Source organism: Orycteropus afer, unplaced genomic scaffold (genome assembly GCF_000298275.1).
Source record: "Orycteropus afer afer isolate SDZICR_OR568_19922 unplaced genomic scaffold, OryAfe1.0 scaffold00005, whole genome shotgun sequence".
Taxonomy (NCBI): domain Eukaryota; kingdom Metazoa; phylum Chordata; class Mammalia; order Tubulidentata; family Orycteropodidae; genus Orycteropus; species Orycteropus afer.
The window spans coordinates 19,111,867-19,134,294 of record NW_006921592.1 but is presented as its reverse complement, the minus strand read 5'-3'; the positions used below and the strand labels follow the sequence as shown (position 1 = coordinate 19,134,294).

The 22,428-nt window shown below is 42.6% G+C and overlaps 1 protein-coding gene across 1 annotated transcript in view; it reads left to right on the top strand.

The window, feature by feature from the left end:
- The window catches only part of FRMD3 (FERM domain containing 3), a 393,413-nt gene that overhangs the window by 220,962 nt on the left and 150,023 nt on the right, over positions 1-22,428 (top strand). Inside the window, exon 3 of the mRNA XM_007938846.2 lies at positions 16,559-16,601. Coding sequence (XP_007937037.1) covers positions 16,559-16,601 — 43 coding nt within the window. The remainder of the gene's footprint in view (positions 1-16,558; positions 16,602-22,428) is intronic.

Sequence of the window (22,428 nt, the reverse complement as noted above, 5' to 3'; positions counted from 1 at the left end):
TTCCTTCCGAGGAGTGGCTGGTGGGTTTGAACCGCCAGCCTCCTGGTTAGCAGTCAAGTGCCTTAGGCACTATGCTACCAGAGCTCCTACTTGTACACTGAGCACATAATCTGAGAAGCTGGATTATATGAAGAAGGTGGCTTATAAAAAGAGATATTTGTTGCCTCACAGTTCTGGAGGCTAAGAGTCTGAAATCAGGGTGTCAGCAAGGCCATACTCTCTCTCTGAAGGCTCTAGGGGAAGATCTCTTCTTGTTTCTCTCAGTTTCTTAGAAATTCCTTGGCTTACAGCTGCAACCTAACTCTGACTCTATTTTTCATTATCACAAGGCTGTCTACCCTTGTCTGTCTTTCTGCATCTCTTCTCTTTCATAAGGACACTAGTCATATTGGATTAGGACTCACCCTACCTCACTATGTTAACTGATAACATCTTCAAAGACCCTATTTCCAAACAAAATCGTATTCACAAGTATCAGGGGGTTGGAAATTCAGCATATCTTTTGGGGGACACAATTCCATATTTGTTCAATCATATTCCAAGGTATTAGCACTGGTAGATGCAGGGAAATTGTTAAGATTCCTTCAGCAGAAAGCAGAACTTGGAATTCAACTATAATGATTGCCTAATAATTGAGTCTATCTACTCCTGATGTCCTCTCTTGGGAAAGGAGAGGGATGAGCTGCTGAAGAGTAGATTACAATCTAGAGGACACCAGGTATTGATGGTTCTGTGGTAGAATTTTCACCTTCTGTGAAGAAGACCTGATTTTGATTCTCAGCAAGAGTGTACTTCATGTGCAGCCACCACTCATCTGTCACTGGAGACTTGTGTGTTGCTATGAAGAAGACCAAAGAAGAGTTGATGCTTTTGAGTTGTGGTGCTGGCGAAGGATGCTGAAAGTACCACGGACTGCTAAAAGAACTAACAGATCTGTCCTGGAGGAAGTGCAGCCGAAATGCTCCTTGGAAGCAAGAATGGCCAGACTTCGTCCCACCTACTTTGGTCATGTTGTCAGAAGGGACCATTCCCTGGATAAGGATGTTATGCTTGGTAAGGTCAATGAAAGAGGGGAAGGCCTTCAACAAGATGGATTGACACGGTGGCTGCTATAATGGGCTCAAGTATAGCAAGGCGCGGGATCTGGCAGTATTTTGTTCCACTGTGCATGGGGTCGCTATGAGTTGGAAACGACTCGATGGCACCTAACAACAACAACAATGATGCTGAACAGGTTTCAGTGGAGCTTCCAAATTAAGATGGACTAGGAAGAAAGGTCTCATGACCTATTTCTGAAAATCAGCCAGTGAGAATGCTGTGGGTAACAGTGGTCTCATCTGCACCTGATCGTGGGCATGATGCAGGACTCATCTGTATTGGATCGTGGGAATGGTGCAGCATTGTGCATGGGGTCCCCATGAGTTGGGGGCCTGGTCTGTGACAGCTAATCACAACAATATAGAAGTCACTTAGAAAACCAGGAATTCATAGTACTAGCGGTGAGAGGAGCAAGTGTATACACTGGTTCTCTTATTTAGGCCAAAGGGCAGTCATAAGACTATATGGGGCTGTGAAAATGTTATTCCATTCCTGTTTGAGTCAGGAAAAAACAGGAGGATCTCCCAGGTAGGGAGTTTTTGCTCTCTTGTTGGTGGGAACAGCCTAGGCTTGGTTCAGATGGGGACAGGACTTAATTAGGGAGATAAGGTTTAAGTGCAATCATTAGAGAGAAGCACTCTCTGGAGGCTTCCAGCAGGTGAGAACATCAGAGCTGACTAGAGGACAGGAAGTTTGGAACTTTCAAAACAGCTTTAAAGACAATGTTTAAGCAGGGCTTTGAACTAGCGCTTCCTGGTTTAGTAATGGCCGAGGAAGTGAAACCTAAACAGACCTGAATTTTAAAAATTTGAGTGAATTGGAACAATAACTGGAACAGGAAAAATTACTGGTTGAAGCTTGGCTAGAAACTTAATCTCCCTCTTAGAAAACAAGGGCGACATACACATTACATAGCAACCAAATTAAATCTGTTGGATTCTGAGCAGAGTAGGAAACAGTGGTGTACCCTGCTCAAAGATGGCAGCCAACCACGCTGCTTTGAATGTAGGTCGCTGTCCAATAGTAATTCAGTAATATCCAACCACTTACCAATAGTAATCGAACCTCACACATCAGGCTTCTGAAAGGACTCACTATGCCTCTTCTGAGTTTCCTATTCCAGGACTTTGACCTATAATTTTTCTTGTTCTGATCATTTTTCCAGATCACTCAAAGTTTAAAAATTTGATTCTGTTCCAGTTTTGCTTCCTCAGTCATGAGTGAATTGATTCGAACCAGTTTGAAGCCCTGCTGTTAAGTCAATATGTGGAGAAGACTAAGACGTAACTATAATATATAACTTAGAGAAATGAGTATGGGTCAGGAAAGGCCAATTTGAAGTAGGTTTCTGTTTCTTTTTCATTCATGATCCAGCAGATTTCTTCCAAAATTCAGTTGTAATTGTGTGTTTTGTGCATGGAGTGTAATAATGAGGAATGAATGTTCTAATTATTTATTGCTGTGTAGCAAACTTCTCCAAAACTTAGTGACTTAAAACAACAATCATTATATTTCAAGATCTTGTAGGTCAGGAATTTTGCCAGAGTTCAGCTGGGTGATTCTTCTGCTCTGTGTGCTGTTGACTGGGGCCACTCAGTGGTATTAGTCTGGGAAGTCCAAGATGTCTTCACTCATATGCCAGGTCCCCTGGTGGGGATGGCTGGAAGGTTGGGCTCGGTAGTTTCAAGGCCTCTCCAGATGGTTTCTCAGTAGTGAGACTATGGACTTCTTTCATGGACACTCAGGACTTCAAGTTCAAGTAGAGCCACTTACAAATAAGTTATATAAGAAACAAGAAGAGCATAATATTTTGAGGGAGGGGTGATAAGATTTGGACATGTTGTATTTAGGATGCCTGTGAGATGTTGAAATGGAGTTGTTCAGTGTATAGTTGAAAATATGGATCTGAAGCTAAACAAAGTAGTTTAGACCAGATACGGAGATTTTGGAGCCAATGAAGTCTTTACTGGTTCAGAGCCCTGGGGATGGATTACAGAACTGAGAGAGAGATTATAGACTGAGAAGACAATTTAAAACTAAGGGACACCCATATTTTAAAGGGTGGTCCTGAAGGAGAAACTAGCAGAGGTAACTGACAAGGAACAGACAGAGCAGAAAGAAAAGGATGAGGAGAGAGAGACATTCTTGAAGCAAGGGTAGATGTAGATTTAATAAGAAGAAATGGGTTGCAGTTTCAAATATCAGAAGACATTGTTGCTCAGAGGTAGGAACAAAGAAGACCAGGTCAAATCCCATCCCTGCCATTTCACTGGTTGTTTGACTTTGAGAAGGTTCCTTGACCTCTCTATGCCTCAATTTCTTGATCTTTAAAATGGGATCCTAATAGTATTTACACCTTAGGATTATTGTTTAAATGAGCTAATTCATATTATCTCTTTACTATTGGATGCTTTAGGAGCTCTGGCAGCATAGTGCCTAAATAAAGCACTTAACTGCTAACCAGAAGCCTGGCAGTTCAAACCCACCAGCCACTCCTCAGAAGGAAGATGGGGCAAACTACTTCCGTAGTGATACCACCTCAGAAACCCAAGGAGGGGTCGCTATGAGTCGGGTCGACTTGATGGCACATACCAAAAACAACAACAATTGGGTGCTTTAAAGAGGTCCATGGGTATGGCAACTATTAAGATGCCAATGCCAACTATTAAGATCTTTGACCTTAGAATAGTTTTGTGACAGTGTTGGTAAGTTTATATAGTTTGACAGCAAATATTATGTTGTGATAAATCCCACTGTAACAAGCTTGATGAGATGCCATAATTTTGCATTTTAGTGTCCAACAAAACCAGATCACTTGCTTTCCAGTAAACATCAACTCTGATTCTTGGTGACCCTGTGTGTGTCAGAGTATAAATGTCCTCCATAGGATATTCAGTGGTTGATTTTTCAGAAATAGATCACCAGACATTTCTTCCAAGGTGCTCTGAGTGCACTTGAACCTCTAACCTTTCAATTAGCAGCCAAGTGTATTAACTGTGCACCACCCAGGGACTTTTATACCATAACCTCAAAAACTCACTGCTGTCGAGTCAGATCCAACTCATAGTGACCCCTCCTTGGATTTCTGAGGAGGTATCACTGTGGAAGTAGGTTGCCCAATCTTCCTTCTAAGGAGTGGCTGGTGGGTTTGAACCACCAGCCTTCTGGTTAGCAGTCAAATGCCTTGGGCACTACGCCACCAGAGCTCCTGTTAATGTTGTTGTTGTTATGTGCCTTCTGGTTAACAGTCAAGTGCCTTAGACATTATGCTACCAGAGCTCCTAGTGTACTTTAAAATAAATAGTAATTAATGTTTTTACAACTTATTGCACTTTCCAATAGAACTGTTTTTCTTTAAGTGTACATTAGGGATTTCTTGGGTATAGAACAAGGGTCAGCACACAGGAGTTGAGACAGCCCACCATCTGTTTTTGTAAATAAAGTTTTATTGGAACACAGCCATATCTATCCATTTGTGTATTATCTATGGCGGCTTTCATGCTCCAATGGCAAGTTGAGTGTTTGTGAGAGAGACCATAAAACTAAATTATTCACTAGCTGGTCTTTAAGAGAAATATTGCCAACCGCTTGTAAAGAACATTGAAATTGGTGAAGGGGAAGGAGGTTGCTGAGCAGATGCTTATGCCTTCTTAGACTTCCTGTCCACTTACAGTGGACACTTACAGTGTTTCTTCTCCTGGCTGTTACTTCTATTTTGCCCATCCCTTAGAGCTTAGACTACAGAAGCAGTTGTTGCTAAAGGAGTAAAAAATCACCACACCAAAGCAATGAAGATTTAGTATAGTAACTTTTGCATGTACTTGAGCCCCAGATTTTTGTTGTTATGGTGTAGATTTTACCAAAACGAGTGGCAACTATTGTTACTGGTAGCTAAATAACCAAGACCAACCTGTAACTTATGAGGCATTAGTGGTTCAGTAGCAAAATTCTCGCCTTCTATGCAGGAGACCTGGAGCACAGAGGCCACCCATCTGTTGGTGCGGGCTTGTATGTTGCTATGATGCTGAACAGGTTTCAGGGCAGCTTCCAGGCTAAGATGAACTCTAGGAGAAAAGGTCTGATGATCTACTTTCGAAAATCAGCCAATGAATCACAGTGGTCTGATCCACTGCTGTTCATTGGGATGTCCAGGACTGGGGAGTGTTTTGTTCTGTTGTGCATGGAGTTACCGTGAGTTGGAGGCACCATAATAGCAACTGAAAACAACAACCTATAACTTTTTTATCCGGAACATTACGTTGCATTCATTCAGATGGCATTTGGTTTTCCCCAGCAGAGCCCAATGGGCCTGGAAATGGCATAACTTTGTTGTATAATGCAGGGCTTTGGCCATTCTGAGGTTTTATCCAGTGGAGATGTGAGAATCAGGCCATCTTTTCAGGACTGTGATGGGAATTGGTCAGCTTTTGGATCTGGTTACTATTGAGGAGAAAAACAATCTCCTCTTTGGGGAGGTACATTCATTCTTTTTAAAAGCCTCTTTAGCTCTTTAACACATTTCTCTGTGTTACATATGACTCTGGCTAGGGCATCAAGGGTTTTGAGAAAGATAACAGAGTTGTATAATTTATTCTGTAATCACAGGCTGAATCAATTTCAACAGAAGCCAAACGTTTGAAGATAACTAAATATTAAATTGTTTACTTTTGGAAGCAATTTTTTTTTCTTGTCTCAGCAGCTACCAAATTAAAAATCAATCTACTTAGTCACAAATCACCACCTCACACCCACCTTCTTTTCCCCTAAACATGCCAAAATTGGAATGTTGGAAAGAAATGTACCATTTCTATGATGGAGTAGAGAAAAAATGATCTCTTAGGGCTAAGTACAGCTGGGTCTAGCAAATTAAGAAGAAAGGAACAGTTGTTGAAGATGTCCTCATGTTTCAGGTTCAGAGCTGTAGAATGTAAGGAATGTTAAAGCTGAACTAAAGTAAGAAGCCCTCAAATTTGTACCCCCCACCTCCAGGTTTGCAAAGAAGGAAACCAGAGCTGAGGAAACCTCTTTGCTTTTCTCCCCTTTTGTGTAGATTCATCTTACTTATCCTCATTTATCCCCCTAAGCTGCTCTTAAGGAGTTCTGGTAGCATAGTGGCTAAAGCACTTGACTGCTAACCAGAAGGCTGGCGGTTCAAACCCACCAGCCACTCCTCGGAAGGAAGGTTGGGCAATCCTACTTCTGTAGCGATACTGCCTCGGAAACCCAAGGAGGGGTCGCTATGAGTTGGGGCCGACTCGACGGCATATAACAACAACAACAACAAAAGCTGCTTTTAATCAAAATAAATTTTTCCTAAGGACTTGAAGGGTAGTCAGGCTGGATCGTCAATACTAAAAACTCTGTTCAGTTGTGACATCTTACAATGGTATTGCAGGTTACCAAGGTCCAAGCGCAAAGCAAAGGAAAAACTTCCATGGGAGAAGTTTTAAGTAACATGAAGAGCGGTTTTTGGATGAGAGTAGGGGTGGTACAAAGGAGCTCTGGTGGTATACTGGTTAAGGCATTTGGCTGTTGACTAAAAAGGTCAGTGATTCAAATCCACCAGCCATTCTGTGGAAGAAAGATGAGGCTGTAATAGTATAGGCAAATTAGAATTTCTAGAAGATGAATATGTGTTCTAACTTCATAACCTAAAGGTCTATCTTAATCTTGTCCAATTTAAACATTACCTTATTCTGTTACTTATAGCCATAATGACATAAGAATCCTGCCACTGCAACCACATTCCTAAAATCATAAAACCAAGACAGGAAGAGCTCACAGGACTGAGCAATCACATTCCTTAGATCCCGACACCAAAGAAGGGACACTAAGAGAAATAACGCAAATGTACTATTTACTGCTTTGATGGCATTTCCTGACAATAGGCCATTTTGGGGATGTTTTCTAGCCTAGTACCCGTGGTCAGCATTAACCAGTTTTGGATCCTGTGCACCCCTGCCCTCCTTTACCACCTGAAGAATGAAGATGGCCAGTTTAAGACAGGACCAAGACTAGAGCGAAGAACAAACAGCAGAATACACCTGCACAGAAGAAGTCGTGGCATGCATGTTGAAACACACAGACTCCATCTTAGTAAGAGATTGCACATACATACACCTAGCCTGAAGGAAATTGAGGTTTATTGTTAGGAATTTATCACAGCCCTGTTCCGCTTCCTGACTTTCACGAAATGGTCGGGACCTTGTGAGTAACCTGCCTGCATAAGGGCTTTTGAAATCACATACCCCATGGCCTTAAAACTATTATAAAAACCCCTACTCTGTAAGGCTCGGGGAGACACACATAGTGTTGCCTCTGGCCTTGTGTGTGTGTCCACCTTATGAGGTTACTATCCTCCTATTGAATTTCTTTCTGAGCTACAACGGACTTTTTAGTCATTATTTTGAAACTCAGCTTACGTTGAGGCAATCCGCTTTTGTAAAGATGTATAGCCTTGGAAACCCAGTGGGGGTCTCTATGAGTCAGAATTGACTTGATGGCAGTGAGTTTGGTTTGGTTTGAAAGGTAGTACAAATGGTTAATGCTCCCCACTGCTAATGGAAAGACTGACAGTTGGAGTCCACTTAGAGGAGCCTTGGAAGAAAGTCTGGCAATTCTGGAAATGAGTAGTTGCAAACCCTATGGAGCACATTTCTACTCTGACACAAATGGGTTCACCATGAGTCAGAATTTACGGCAACTGGTTAAAGGAAACTATCCCAGGCCTAAGGAGCCCTAGTGGAGCAATGATTAAGGGCTCAGCTGCTAATCAAAAGGTCAGTGTTTCAAATCCAGCAGTGGCTCCATGGGAAAAAAAGACCTGTTGATCTGCTCCCATAAAGATTACAGCCTAAGAAACCCCATGGGGCAGTTCTACTTTGTCATCAACTCAATGGCACACAACAACAGCAATAATGTCATAGGTTTGGTTTTTAGAATCTGACTCTGAGATAAAATATTCAGTGTAAGTGATTTATTAGAAAGTGTTCCCAGGAAAAGATTTACATGGGAATGATGGAGTGGAAAAGGAGGGAGGCCAAGCAAGTGTGTGGTATCGGCTACAGTCTTACAGAGGATCACACTGGCTCCATTACAGAAATCAGTGTAGCTCTTGCTTTAGAGTTGTCTCAGCCAAGAGGTGAAGGAGCTGAGGTGTTTGTACTCCCACCACTGCCAGTAATCAGTTAAAAGCCACCTTGGCATGGGGACTGGGGTAGGAGCAGGCTTAATTCTCCACCCCACAATGGATTCTAGTAACCTGAGGGCAGCCCTCCCAAAAAGAGTTGGGCTGCTGTATACTGAAAGGAAAAGAGGATACAGGAGGTGTGAGCAGAGCTCCCCCACAGTATCTGCTGCGAATGCCTCCCTGATACCTTCAAATCGTGTGAATGGATGTGTCCTCTGGTTCATCCTACTCTCTAAGTTCGTTTTTTAGAAGCGAAGGTTAGGTCTTAGCTTCCTTAGCACTGGAATATTTAATAATAAATGAGAGTTGAGGAAATAAAGGTTTCAGCTATAGTCAACAGCCACAAATTCAGATATTTTGTTAGCAGGCTTACCTTTCTGCCTTTCTTCAGGAATATCAGTTTCTAGTAAGGAAACAGATCCTGTTTTTTTTCTTTAAAATTTTAAAAAAATTAAGCCAAAAAAGCATATATTCCAAGTAGCAATTGAAAGGAAAATAGCAGTACAATAAATGTTCTTAGCCTTGTGGCTGATTACCTAGCATACCACAGTCATGGTTATTTTTTTTCACACAAGTGTAATGCATTTGTACATATGCTAATAGTAGGTGTTGATGGTATAGCCTAGACCTACTTTCATTGGCCAGCTTATTTCAGCCACAACTACTCTAAAAGAATGAAAACCACGGAGGAGAAAGGCAAAGGAAAAAAAAAAAAAAGAAGAAGAGCGAGTCAAAGAGATAACAGCTAGTATTTGGAACCATATAGATAATCACTTCATCAAGAGCAGAGGGAAAATCATGTGGGAGATGGGGCAGAAGAGACTGACAAAGGTAGGTTTACTGAGAGCTGCCACTTCACCAATTTAGAGGTCTTTTTCAGCAAGCATGAGGAAGATGATACAGTTGATGTTCATTAAGCCTTCACTATGTACCAAACTCTGTTCTAGGGTCTTCTTAATCCTTTTGTGACCCATGGCACATATATCACCTACCAACATTTTTCAGCACTTCAGATTTCTTGGGAAGATGCTATAACAGTTGTAGGTTCTGCTGCCTGTCAGGAACCTGTATAACTGCATGAATCTGAAGAAACAGGCCTCATCCCCCAATCCTACCACCAAAGCCCACTTGGGACATATGTATCCCACATAATTGTATCAAATCTCTGCTATCTAATTTTTTTTTCTCCTTTGATTTTGGTGTTGACACATAGTAGCAACAAAAAATTCAAAGTAGAAAATAACTTGGTCACAAAAGAGTTAATAATTAACTCATTGAAACCTCACGATGATATTGTAAGTGGAGAAACCAAGGCAATTACCTAAAGTCACACAGCTAGTAAGTGTCTGAACAGGATTAAAATCCAGGCTGCTGGCTCCTGGGTCCAGTCACGGTGTTTGGCTGGATTTGTAGACTACCTAGTGATCTACTTCTAGTCAGCCACTGAAAACGCTATGGAGCACAGTTCCACTCTGACACACAAGGGCCACCATGATTCAGAGTCAACAGCAACTGGTTTGTAATATCTAAAATTCTCCTCCTGGAGTCTAAATGGCAGATAGTTCACCTTCATATTCTGACCAGAGCTTGACTTTGTTTTTTAAACAATTGGTTTGTAATTCTTGTATAATACACTGATACACATGTTGTTTTTGCTGTTGTTGTTGTTATGTGCTGTTGAGTCAGACCCAACTCATAGCAGCCCCTCCTTGGGTTTCCAAGGAGATATCACTGTGGAAGTAGATTGTTCAACCTTCCTTCCAAGGAGTGGCTGGTGGGTTTGAACTGCCAGCCTTCTGGTTAGCAGTCAAGGCCTCAGGCACTATGCTACCAGAGCTCCCACTGATACACATAAGAAGGTTAAAATTTAAACATCACAAATAAAACAAAGCACAGTTTCCTTTGGATAACTCCCTCAAATCCCTGTTACCCACTACTGGCATTAACACACTGGTGTCCAGTCAGATCTGACTCATAGCAACCCCTCCTTGGGTTTCCGAGGCGGTATCACTATGGAAGCAGATTGCCCAACCTTCCTTCCGAGGAGTGGCAGGTGGGTTTGAACTACCACCAATGGCATTAATCTAGAGTAATTTCAAATCTAACTATATTTAGATGCTTATATATGTATTCTTTAAAAATATATGGTAGTGTTTGTGCTTTTTTTTAAAAAATTATTTAAAAAAAAAAAAGACACATATATCATACCACAGTTCAGAGGTTCCCAATCCTTCTTGGTTTAAGGCTATCTTAGTATCTTGGTAATTTTTTCATGGTGCCTCTAGGCAAAAAGAAATACCTAAGTTTCATATAATAGTAGTTGGATCCAAAAAAATAGATAAGCATTATGCCCCACCAGCCACTCCTCGGAGGAAAAGTTGAGCAATCTACTTCCATAGTGATACTGCCTCAGAAACCCAAGGAGGGGTTTCTATGAGTCGCATCCAACTCGACGGCAGTGCGTTTGGTTTGGTTTATTTATGTCCTGACAACTTAGTGGAGTCTCTGTGTGATGCAAACAGTTAATGTGCTCAGCTGCTAACTGAAAAGTTGGATGTAGCCAGTTGAAAAATAATACACATAAATTGCAAGAAAAACAGTAAATATATATATATATATATATATATATATATATTCAATTACTAATGGGATATGTTTGTTTGCTGGGCACCGAAAGATTTCCTTGTTTTTTTTTTTGGGGGGGGGGCAAGCCTTTGTTCCTTTTAGTGGAAAACTGGTATTTGGACATCACAATGTGGGTGCTAGGAAAGGTACCTATTTTTTATTTTTAGCCATTTCTTATAATATTATTTCTACATCTCTAATTTATTTATTAAGGAGCTCTGGTGGTACAGTGCCTAAGGCAGCTGACTGCTAACCATAAGGTTGGTGGTTCAAACCCACCAGCCACTCTGTAGAAGGAAGAGGTTTTTTTTTTTTTTTTTAAATTAATTTATCTGGGGTGTTATTTCTTGAGGTAGCCGATGGGCACAATTTTCTTCCTACTTTAGTAAACAGAGGAGCTCTGGTGGTGTAATGCCTAAGGCATTTGACTGCTAAGAAGACGACTGGCCCACCAGCCACTCCTCGGAAGGAAGACTGGGCAATCTACTTCTGTAGAGATACTGCCTCAGAAACCCAAGAAGGGGTTCCTATGAGTTGGAACTGACTCCATGGCTGTGAGTCTGGTTTTTGGTTTTTAGTAAACAGCATTTATTAAAAGCTCTTTCACCCTGTTCTCTACCATTCTTTGCTCATCTCCTTAATAATTATATTATTATTTTCAGTTAAGCAGTAATCATAAATAGCATTCACATTATTAACTACATGACTTCTTGAACTTGGGATTCAGATCAGATAGTGCCATGCTTATTGTCTTTTCCACACTGATTTTGGTGTGGTACTTGCATTTTATTACAGCAACCCTTGGAAACCCAGCTTCACAAAATATGACGTCAAAAGGAGTAGTGCACAGTTTAGGTTGGAATTGTGAATCACCTTGAGCTCATAGTTCATGCAGCATTTGACAGATGTCGAGTGTGGCTGTGTTTCTTGGGTCCCAGCACCGTGCAATGTGGGAACTAACTGCAGCCGTAGTTATAAATTTTGCAGTTGACTTCTTTCATCCCACAGTATGCCTTAGTGATATATTTCCATGTCACACAGGAAAATCTACCTCATTTACTGCTGCAGAGACATCCAGAATATGTACAGACCACAGTTTATTTAACCATTTTCCCGAAGATGCCCATCATTGCTATTTCTAATATTTTGCAATTTTATGTAATATTATAGGCAAATCCTTGTTACATGCCTCCTTGTTCACATGGATGAATTCATGAATAAAGAAATTATTGGGCCATAGGCCAGGCCAGTCAGATTTTTTATTTTAATAAATGCTAAAAAATTGAGCTTGACCCTCTTTGAAGAAATGAGTTTCTGAATTCCCTTGGAATGTGATTACTACTGATTTATTTTTCTTATTGTCATTGTTAGCTGCCATTAAGTTAGCCCCTGACTCATGGTGACCCCATGCACGATGGAATACAACACTGCCTGGTTCTGTGCTACCACCATGATCTGTTGTGCAGCAGACTTTTTAATCCATAACGTTTTCATTGGCTGGTTTTCAGAAGTAGGTCTCCAGGACTTTGCTCCTAGCTCATCTTAGCCTGGAAGCTCCGCTGAAACCTGGTCAGCATTGTGGCAGCACACAGGGCACTACTGACAGGTGGTGGCTGGGCTTGAGGGGCACTGGCCAGGAATCCGTCCTGTGTATCTTGCATGGAAGGCAAGAATTCCGTCACTCACTGGGAAGGGGTAACTATGGGGAGGAAGTGGGAGGGGAGCTGTTGCATTGTGGTAAACTGTGGTCAGTGTCATGAAACAAAGTGTATGTGAACTGCTGTATGGAAAGTGAATCTGCTTTGTAAATCTTCACCCAAATCACAATTAAAAAAAAAAAAAAAGAATTCTGTCACTGCCTCCCTATTTTCTTCCTTAGGGCTACATCAAACAAACAAAAAGTGGTTGCCATCAAATCAGAGTGACATGTGTGTCAGAGTAGAACTGTGCTTTACAGGGTTTTCAATGACTGTTTTTTTATAAGTAGATTACCATAGATTACCAGGCCAGGCCTTTCTTCTGAGGTTACCCGAGTGGACTCAAACCACCAACCTGTGGTTAACAGCTGAGCATGTTGCATTTGTAGTACCTGGGAATTCCTTAGGGTTACATACTCTCTGTTCCATCCAGAGAATAGCTGTCCTGGAAGAGGATGTAACGATTACACTGTAGACATAGGTAATTGAGATAGACAGGGCCTAAAAGACAAGAGTAGAGTGTGAAAGAGCAGAGACGGGCAGGAAGGTAGGAGGTGATCGGAAACTCCTCACAGATGGCAAATGCTGTATATATATGCCTTTGATATTTTCTACCCCTCCATGGCAGACATGGCCAGTTTATCATGACACTCATTCTTGAAGAGCCTTCATGCAGCCTTGGAATCCTTCTCACAGCCCTCTGGGAGCTCACCACCAATTACCTGGCATGAGCACACAGAATGAATCTTCTTGTCATCTCTGGAGTCTGAAAGAAGCTGCAGAGGCAGGTTGAAATTAGGTAGAGAAGGGCTAAGACGTTCAAGGGATGCTAAACAAGGAGGATTCAGAAAACATTTATATTTCAGACTTTATTGGCAAAATGACTAGTGAGGCTTCTCTGTAAAACAATTGCGATAGGTATTGATTTCTGGCTGCTATTTGTTTTCTAGCCTTAGTTCTAAAGCCTCCTATTTACTTATTTCTAGAAAAGTAATTTAATCACTAGGGGCCCCTTTTTTTGTTCTCCTCCATGGATTCCATGTATTGAAAGATGTGCTCTACCAATTTATACAACAGCAGCAGCAAACAAGCATTTGAGTACTTGCCACATTCTAGGTACTGTTTTAAGTGTCTCGTATTTACTGACTTAAAATAATGACAAACGTCAAGGCAGATACTATTATGGTTCCTGTTTTATAGTTGGGGAAACCAAGGCACAGAGGTTAAATACATTGCACAAGGCTATGTAGCTAGTAAGCAGCTGTAATCAATTAATTTTCTACCGCTCTGTTATAACTGTGTAGAAGGCCAATCATAACTTCTAATTAAAAGGTGGTAACTATGGTTGCCAAAATGAGTTGATGTCATTTTGGCCAGAAGCAAAGGAAGTTGCTTTTCAGTTTGTGCAACATGGGCAGGGGTGAATGTATGGTTTTGTTAGACTTCTCATAATGTTGAAAATAGCTAAAAGACCCTTAATATTGTTTTTGAAGACTGCAGAGGTCTGACACTCTCAATTGGAAACTACTGGTGTAGTAGTTTAAGTTTTTCAGCTCTGAGAAAAATAGGGAATGTTCAGTGAGGAGAACATGCATTTTAAAGCAAACTACTAAGTTGGTAGCATAGTGGCTAAAGCACTTGACTGCTAACCAGAAGGCTGGTGGTTCAAACCCACCAGCCACTCCTCGGAAGGAAGGTTGGGCAATCCTACTTCCGTAGTGATACTGCCTCGGAAACCCAAGGAGGGGTCGCTATGTGTCGGGGGCCGACTCAACGGCACATAACAACAACAACAACAACAACAACAATAAGTTGGGAGGCTGTGCATCCAGAGAGGCTTAAGGGCCTATGTTCTGGACCACACTGAACACTGACTTTCCTGTTTATGAGCTGTGTAACATTTGCTGTTGTTAACTCCAACTCATAGCAACCCCATGTACAACAGAACAAAATGTCTGGTCCTATGCCATCTTCACTAATACCGGTATGTTCAGAGTTCACTGTTGTACCCACTGTTCATTTTGAGTGCCTTCCAAATGATGGGACTCATCTTCTAGCATTGTATTGGACAATATTCTGTAGTGATCCATATGATTTTCATTGGCTGATTTTCAGAAGTAGATTGCCAGGCCTTTTTCCTAGTCAGTCTTAGTCTGGAAGTTCTCCTGAAACCTGTCCATGATGGATGATCCTGCTGGTGTTTGAAATACCAGCGCCATAGCTTCCAGCATCACAACAATGCACAAGCCACCACAGTACCACATACAAACCTACAGCCAGTGGTGCAGATGAACTCAGGCAAGCTGCTTAACATTCTGTGCCCAGATTTCTCCTCTGTAAATGCTGTTGTAAATTAAGTGGTGCATGGAAACTCTTAGACTAGTACTTGGTACTTAGTAAGCACTCAACAAATTCTGGCTCTTATTAAACTTTTTGGTGATGTGTTTACATCAAACAGTAGGGGAAAAACAGAACCTTGAGGCTTACTGGCTGATGCAGGTGAGATAAGGCAGGTAATTGATGGTAAGTTCCTGCCTCTTCTGGCCTGTCTAGTATCAAGAGGGAAGGATGAATACAGAGAGAGCTTCCCACCTTCATGGCAGATACTCAGTGGCACCCCTCTGAGGTATATAATGATACTTTCTGACATTCCTTGAACAGCTGCAGGACATCACGGTTAGTGATATCAAAAAGCTGCTCAACCAACAGCATGTTGAAATGACCTTTATAAGGGACACAGAGAGGGCTGGCCCCTGGAACAACATAATGTCTTTCTCAAATTCCCATCGATAACAGGACTCTCAGCTGCCCAGGTCTTTTGGGTTCTTTGTTTAGTGATGAAGGTGATTTTTCTTTTCGATGACCTCCAAAAAACCAAACCCACTGTCACTGAGTCAATTCCAACTCATAGTGACCCTTTAGGACAGAGTAGAACTGCCCCATAGAGTTTCCAAGGCTGTAAATCTTTATGGAAGCAGACTGCCTCATTTCTCTCATGCAGAGTCAGTAGATGACCTTTTGGTTACCAGTCTAATGCTTTAGCCACTATGGCAGCATAGCACCCTTTGATGACCTCCAGTGTCTAAAAATAAAAGAGTGAAAATCAATTGTTCTTCCCTGTTGTGAAGGATGAGGCATCAGGGGTTCAGTACTAGAGTTCTTGCCTTCCGTGCAGGGGACCCAGGTTCAATTCCCAGCCAGGGCACCTACCTCATCCACAGCCACCAGCCTGCTCTCAGTGGAGGCTTGTGTGTTGCTTGACGCTGGACAGGTTTCAGTGGAGCTTCCAGTCTAAGACAGACTAGGAAGAAAGGCCTGGTGATCTACATCCCAAAATTAGCCAATGGAAACTGTAGGGATCACAATGGTGTGATCAGGAACAGATCATGGGGGATGGTTCAGGACCAGGCAGTTTCACTGTGCTATGCATAGAGTTGCCCTAAGTCAGGGGCTGATTCAAGGACATGAAGGAAGAATTGCCTGTGTGTGATGGAGCTAATGCTGGATTGACCCAATATTAATCTTAAAGGAGGCTGGCTCAGAAGGGGACACGGGTGTTGATGCCACAAGTTTTTTCTTGGATTGTGGTTCTTTTGGGTCTTGGATACCAGATGTTCAAAGTCATTAGCTTGCCCAGACCATAGAACTCAAAGAAGCATCACAGAATCAACTAGAACATACTCACTACCTTGTCCCTCTCTCCTAGTGACTGTGTGACTCAAACATTACTCACAAAAGATTAATCCTCTGTAATTTATACCCTTGCCTGTTTTATTATTATTGCTTGAACTGTTCATATTGGTTTTCTGAGGGTGGGAGACGGGAATATCTACCAGAACCAAGGCTGCACTGTGGGAAAAAATCTCTCTCTTAAATACCTCTTAGTTATTATGTATGCATTGTATGATCCAGCAGTCTGACACACACTCTTTGCTGTTTTTCTCCCCAGCACTGGCTTGAACCTAACAAGTCCATCTCCAAGCAAATGAAATGTAAGTGTCAATCTGGGGCTTCATGTTTGCTATGAAATGTCCAAAGATGGATTCTGTTTCTTGACAGAATTACTTCTGCCAAGGGGAAGAATGGATGGAGTTAAGATGGATGGGTGGGTGGGGGCTTCTCCCTCCTAGCAAGAGCTATGACACCTTCTCTTCTTATTTCCTAGCCTTTGTCTTCCTGTGGTCACTATTCCTACTTGCCTGTGTCTCTCCTCATCCCACCATCTTACCTTCATATTCAACTGAAATAGGGGCATTGGAATTGGATTGTTAAATGTATGTTAAACATAATCACAAGGTGTCTGATTCCGATTGGTTGTAGGGGTTACTAGTAAGTGGTTCAGGTTGGAGGGATTGGAGTCTTGGGGTGATGGTGAGAGAAATGGGCATGTTTAGAAACTAAAACCTTATTGCTAACACGACTGAAGATTGTTCTTCTTTCCCACCCCTCAAAACCAAGCCAAACCACACTCACTGTCATTGAGTCAGTTCTTACTCATAACAACCCCCATAGGGTTTCCAAGGCTGTAGATCTTTACTGAAGCAGAGTGCCTCATCTTTTCTGGTGCAGGGGCTTGTGGGTATGAACTGCCGACCTTTTGGTTAGCAGCCAAATGCCTTAACCACTGTACCACCAGAACTCAAACTTCCTAAAAATGAAGAAAACGTATATTTTATGGGCAGTTGCTTAAAAGCTCTGATGGTTTGAACCACTTTTATACTACTGAGCTCTTGGTGCCATTGGCCTTGGGTGCTGACATCTCCACAGAACCCCTGGTGATTCAGCTGGGTATTGTGAGGAGCTTGGTGCCTGGTGGTCCTGGGGAGTGTGATGGTTGCCTGGTTACCCATTCCAGGCTGAAGTCAGCCTGCTTTATGGTTTGGAGGAGAACTTCTGAAATATACCTCAGAAATTCAGAGCCTGCCCTGAAATCCATTTATCCCTCCTTGTCAGCTTTCACAGGGTCTGACAGGGAGGTAATAAATCAGTTTCTCATCAGAGATCAGGTTAGCACATATTATGTCACTTGTCATTGTTCAAGGAATTCTTTTCTTTCTTAAATCTAGAGAAATATGTCTAGGCAGTGGTTTCATGCAGGAAAAGGAAGAAACTGAACATGGACTGCAAACTGGCCACCAGCACATTTATCCTTCACCTTTTTTCCTCTCTCCTCTTTCTCTTTTCTCCTCTCCCCTCCCCGATCTTCCCTCCCACCTTCTGTTCCTTCTCTCCCTCTGTCCCTTCCCTCCCCTTACATTCCTTCCTCCCCCTGTCCCTTTCCTTTTCTTTCTTTTCCTTCCCTCTTCCCTCCCTCCAAAAAGACACTTACTCGTCAGTTCAGGAAAGGCAGCAAGGTCATTCAGGGTAAGCAATACCTGTGGCTGCTGTAGGCCATAGTGCTGCAGGGAGAGGCCGGGAGAAGTGTGTTGAGGTAAAGACAGGGGCAGCCATGGGCTTGGGGGAGTCCAGGGAGGCCAGGCTGTTGGGGTGAGGCTCCAATAGAGTTGGAGTCTATTGCAAAGTCAGACTAAAGAAGGCATTCTGCTTCTACTAGATGTAGTAGGACAGAAGACTCAAGGAGGCTTCCCGTACTATGATATGCAGAACAGTGAGAATGGACTCACGTGCCTGAGGAAAAATAGTTGGTGGAAAAATAGCTTTTTTCTCCTAACTGCTAAATTATGATATTTTTGCTTTATATATTTAAAAATAAGGAGCCCTGGTGGCACATTGGTGAAGTGCTCAGCTACTAACTGAAAGGTCAGTGTGGCTCAAACTCTCTGTTGTTGTTGTTATATGCCGTCGAGTCAGACCCGACTCATAGTGACCCCTCCTTGGGTCTGAGGTGGTGTCACTGCGGAAGTAGATTGCCCAACCTTCCTTCCGAGGAATGGCTGGTGGGTTTGAACCACCAACCTTCTGGTTAGCAGTCAAATGCTTTAGGCACTATGTCACCAGAACTCCTATGAGGTACTGTTGTTGTTATGTGCCATCAAGTCGGCCCCGACTCATAGCTACCCCTCCTTCAGTTTCTGAGGCAGTATCACTACAGAAATAGATTGCCCAACCTTCCTTCCGAGGAGTGGCTGGTGGATTTGAACTGCCAGCCTTCTGATTAGCAGTCAAGTGCCATAGGCACTACGTTACCAGAGCTTCTATGAGGTACTAGGAGATGTATTAATTTGCTCAAGCAATGAAACCACATCTGGAACAGTAGCTGCAATTGGAGTCACCACCTGGTTAAGTTAACTAATCCACTGTCATTCAAGATCCATCTGTTTTTCGCACAGGCTAAGTAAGCAAGTTGAATTGGGATATGGAGGGAATCACGACCCCTGCATCCTTCAAGTCCTTGCCAGTGGCACTCCTCTCTGGAATTCTCCTCCTGGAATGGAGCATTGCTTTTGGTTTACTATTTTCCTAGGTAGAGGCAGTTCTAATGGCTTCCACTTGGCCTTTCCTCCCATAGTAGCCCTTATTGTACATGTCAGGGGTCCACTGTGGCATTCTGCCAGTTGCTGAGTATTTCTATTCCAATTATGCAGTCTAGATCTGGGGAAATCATTATAGGATGACTTTGGGTACCCACTAGACCCATTGTGAGACAGACCTGAGCTAAGACTCCATTAATAATCTGACCTCCATAAGCTCCCACTCTGGCTGGTGGGCCACAGTCATGTTTTGGGTCTCCTGAAATTAGTTTCTTTTCAGAGCCAGTGTCCAGTAATCCTGAAGAAGTCTGATTATTTCCTTTTCCCCAATGAACAGTCACCCTTGTAAAATGCTGTAAATCCCTTTGTTGAAGGCTTGGTGAAGATTAGCAATATGTATTTTTTGGCAATGTGGTGGCATTCGTCTTTAAGGGGACGTGGCTTGAGTCTGGAAACTGATTGAGGGGACATGACTCTATTCTGGGGATTTGAGTTAGACTACCATTCACTTGACATAGAATTCTCCACTTGTACAGATCAAGTAAATATTTAATAGATTCCCCATTTAGTTCATTCCTAGGGACAGCATAACTAAGTAGCCAATGCCATAACTAAGTCAGACTATTCTGATTACTGCTTTAACTCTGCTATCCATTATGGTAACCAGGCCTGCTAGCCTGCTTTTGTCTTTGGCAATGAAGTGCCATCACTTAATCCCCACCACCCCATGGTCCAATCAGCTTCATTATAGTTAGATGTTTGGTTTATTTAAGGCAGTTCCCACTGTTAAATCATTTAAATAAAATACCAGTCATAGCAGTCCTCTGTGATGCTGAGACTCCCATGACAAATTTGCTTCTCACTGTTGTGGTGAAAGATGTGTTCTCTGGGCACTCCCTGGGTGGGTCTGTGGGTCCAACCTGATAAATCAACTTTAACATGCCAGTTTTTCTAGGCCTTTGGATACCTTCTTCTATAGCATACCAAGGCAGGTCTAGAACATCAGCTTGATTTAGTGTAGGCCACCGCTTAATTCATCCTTCAGTGAACCAACCAAATAGACTTTTAGATCCTTTTCTAACCTCTTGAGCTGTAACACTGAATGAAGCATCTGTGTTTAATGGACCCATGCCAATATGCTCAGACTGATCAAACTTTATGCTTCTTACACCATTATCTCACACCCTTAATAGCCATTCCTACACATATTCCCCAAGTTTCTGGGTTGGTATATATTAGAAACATCAAGCAGTTCTTTTGGAGTGTAGTATACCTCCTTCTGACTCACACTCTGTATTTCACTCCTTGAGGCATGTTGTTGTTGTTGTTATGTGCCCTCGAGTCGGACCCAACTCATAGAGACCCCTCCTTGGGTTGCCGAGGCAGTATCACTACGGAAATAGATTGCCCAACCTTCCTTCCGAGGAGTGGCTGGTGGGTTTGAACTGCCAGCCTTCTGGTTAGCAGTCAAGTGCCCTAGGCACTATGCTGCCAGAGCTCCTCCTTGAGGCTTGGTTGGACTTAAGTCTAGTTATATGTCTAAAGGCAAAAATGGGTGGTAGAAATCCTGGGGTCTTGGGGACATTCAGCAATGTCTTGCAAGACATTTGCCTCAGATGATGCCCCAGACCATGCCCCAGATGGTGCCTTAGGTGATATATCAGACAAAGGCTCTTCAGACATAGCTGGGTTAATCTCATCAGATGTGGGTGGAAGGGGTATTGGTTTTACTGGGGATGGTGCTTTAGCAGACAAAGATGAAGTAATCTCTTCAGATGGCAGTAAGAGGATTGGTTCTGTTGACAGGAGTGATTCAATGGAGTTTAGGCATTCAGTGTCCCCAGCTTCCTGATTATCTGCCCATATGTTCTCATCCAAAGTTTCAGTGTCCTATTTCTCCCCAATCAATGCCTTCACTTTAACTTCAGACACCATTTGAGGTTGGGAATTCAATTTATGTTGTAATTCAACCACTCTTATGATAAGACTCTATGTTTGGTTTTCAGCAATATTATCTCTGTTGCTACAAGAAATAAGTCTTTTTTCAGGGTACCACTGACAACTTTCAACTCTTTTATGCAGCATTTGAGTGGTGACCCTGATGTCCTGACTCATCTCTTTCTTTCATCACTTTGTCTAGCAAAAGCAGGACCAACCAACCAGCCTCCCTATACTTCTCTGTTTGACAGAAATACTGAAAGGCGTCAAATATGTAATCACTCAGATGCTTGTTTCTCACAAATATTTGATCCAATGGTGGTGATATTTTACCTGTTTTTACTGCCGCCACATGCTATGGATTAGGAGTGCCCTCTTCTCTACTAGAATTAGAGTCATCAGTATATTTAGGTCTATCCAGATTGGAGAACCAATTCTGAAAACTCATTCTTAAGATTTTGTTCCTTTAGGACAAGTGTTCTGGTTACCTAGTGCCGCTCTGACAAGAAATATACCACCAATGGGATGGCCTTAACAAACAGGAGTATATTCTTACAATATGGAGGCTTTAAGTCCAAGTTCAAAGTGCCAAGCTCTAGGGGCTGGGTGAAAGCCCCTCTCAGCCTTGGGCTTCAGCTCTGTCTCCAGCTCCCAGTCCACTGAAGCTAGAGGCTTTTCTTCACTCAGACAGCTGTTGGCTGCTGAGGCTGAGAAGCCCGAGGTTGACAAATAAAATGGCACAGTCCCGATGTTACCAAACCACACAGCAGGCCGTTAACTTAAGTTCATTGTAAGTCCCAAGGTTGGCAGAGTGTAGCAGGCTGCTGAGCAATGACACAGCTACATGCAGGGTTCAAGTGTACCATAGGCTAGAGACCATTCTCAAGGCTTCTCCTTATATACAGGAAGCAGACCACATCCCAAAGGCAGCTACTCAGCTGCTTGTGGTAGATCCCACCATGGAGTTGATTGCCGGTCTCATCATGGGGAATAACTACCACCACCTGCCCAGCCACTCAACCAGGCCCAGCCAAGTTGACACAAAAACATAACCACCAAAACAAGGTTGTAGTCACTTCTTGGTCATAGCCAGCTACCCAGAGGAACTGAGTAGTTGAACCTGTGGGTTTGGGACCATAGTCACAGGGGACATCAAGCTCAATTGGCATAACATACTACACAAAACATTGCTCCACCTCCTACTTTGGCAAGTAGCGACTGGAATTTTAAAAGCTTGGAAGCAGCCATCTAGATGCAATATGGGTCTCTCCTTGTCCAGAGCAAAGAAGAATGAAGACAACCAAAGATTCATGGAAAGAATTAGACCTAGCAACAGGTATACCATATGATTCTCAGCCTATACAACTATGAGACCAGAAGAACTAGATGGTGCCCAGCTACCACTGTCATCCACTTGGAAGGGATGTAGGAGATCCTGGATAGAGAGGGA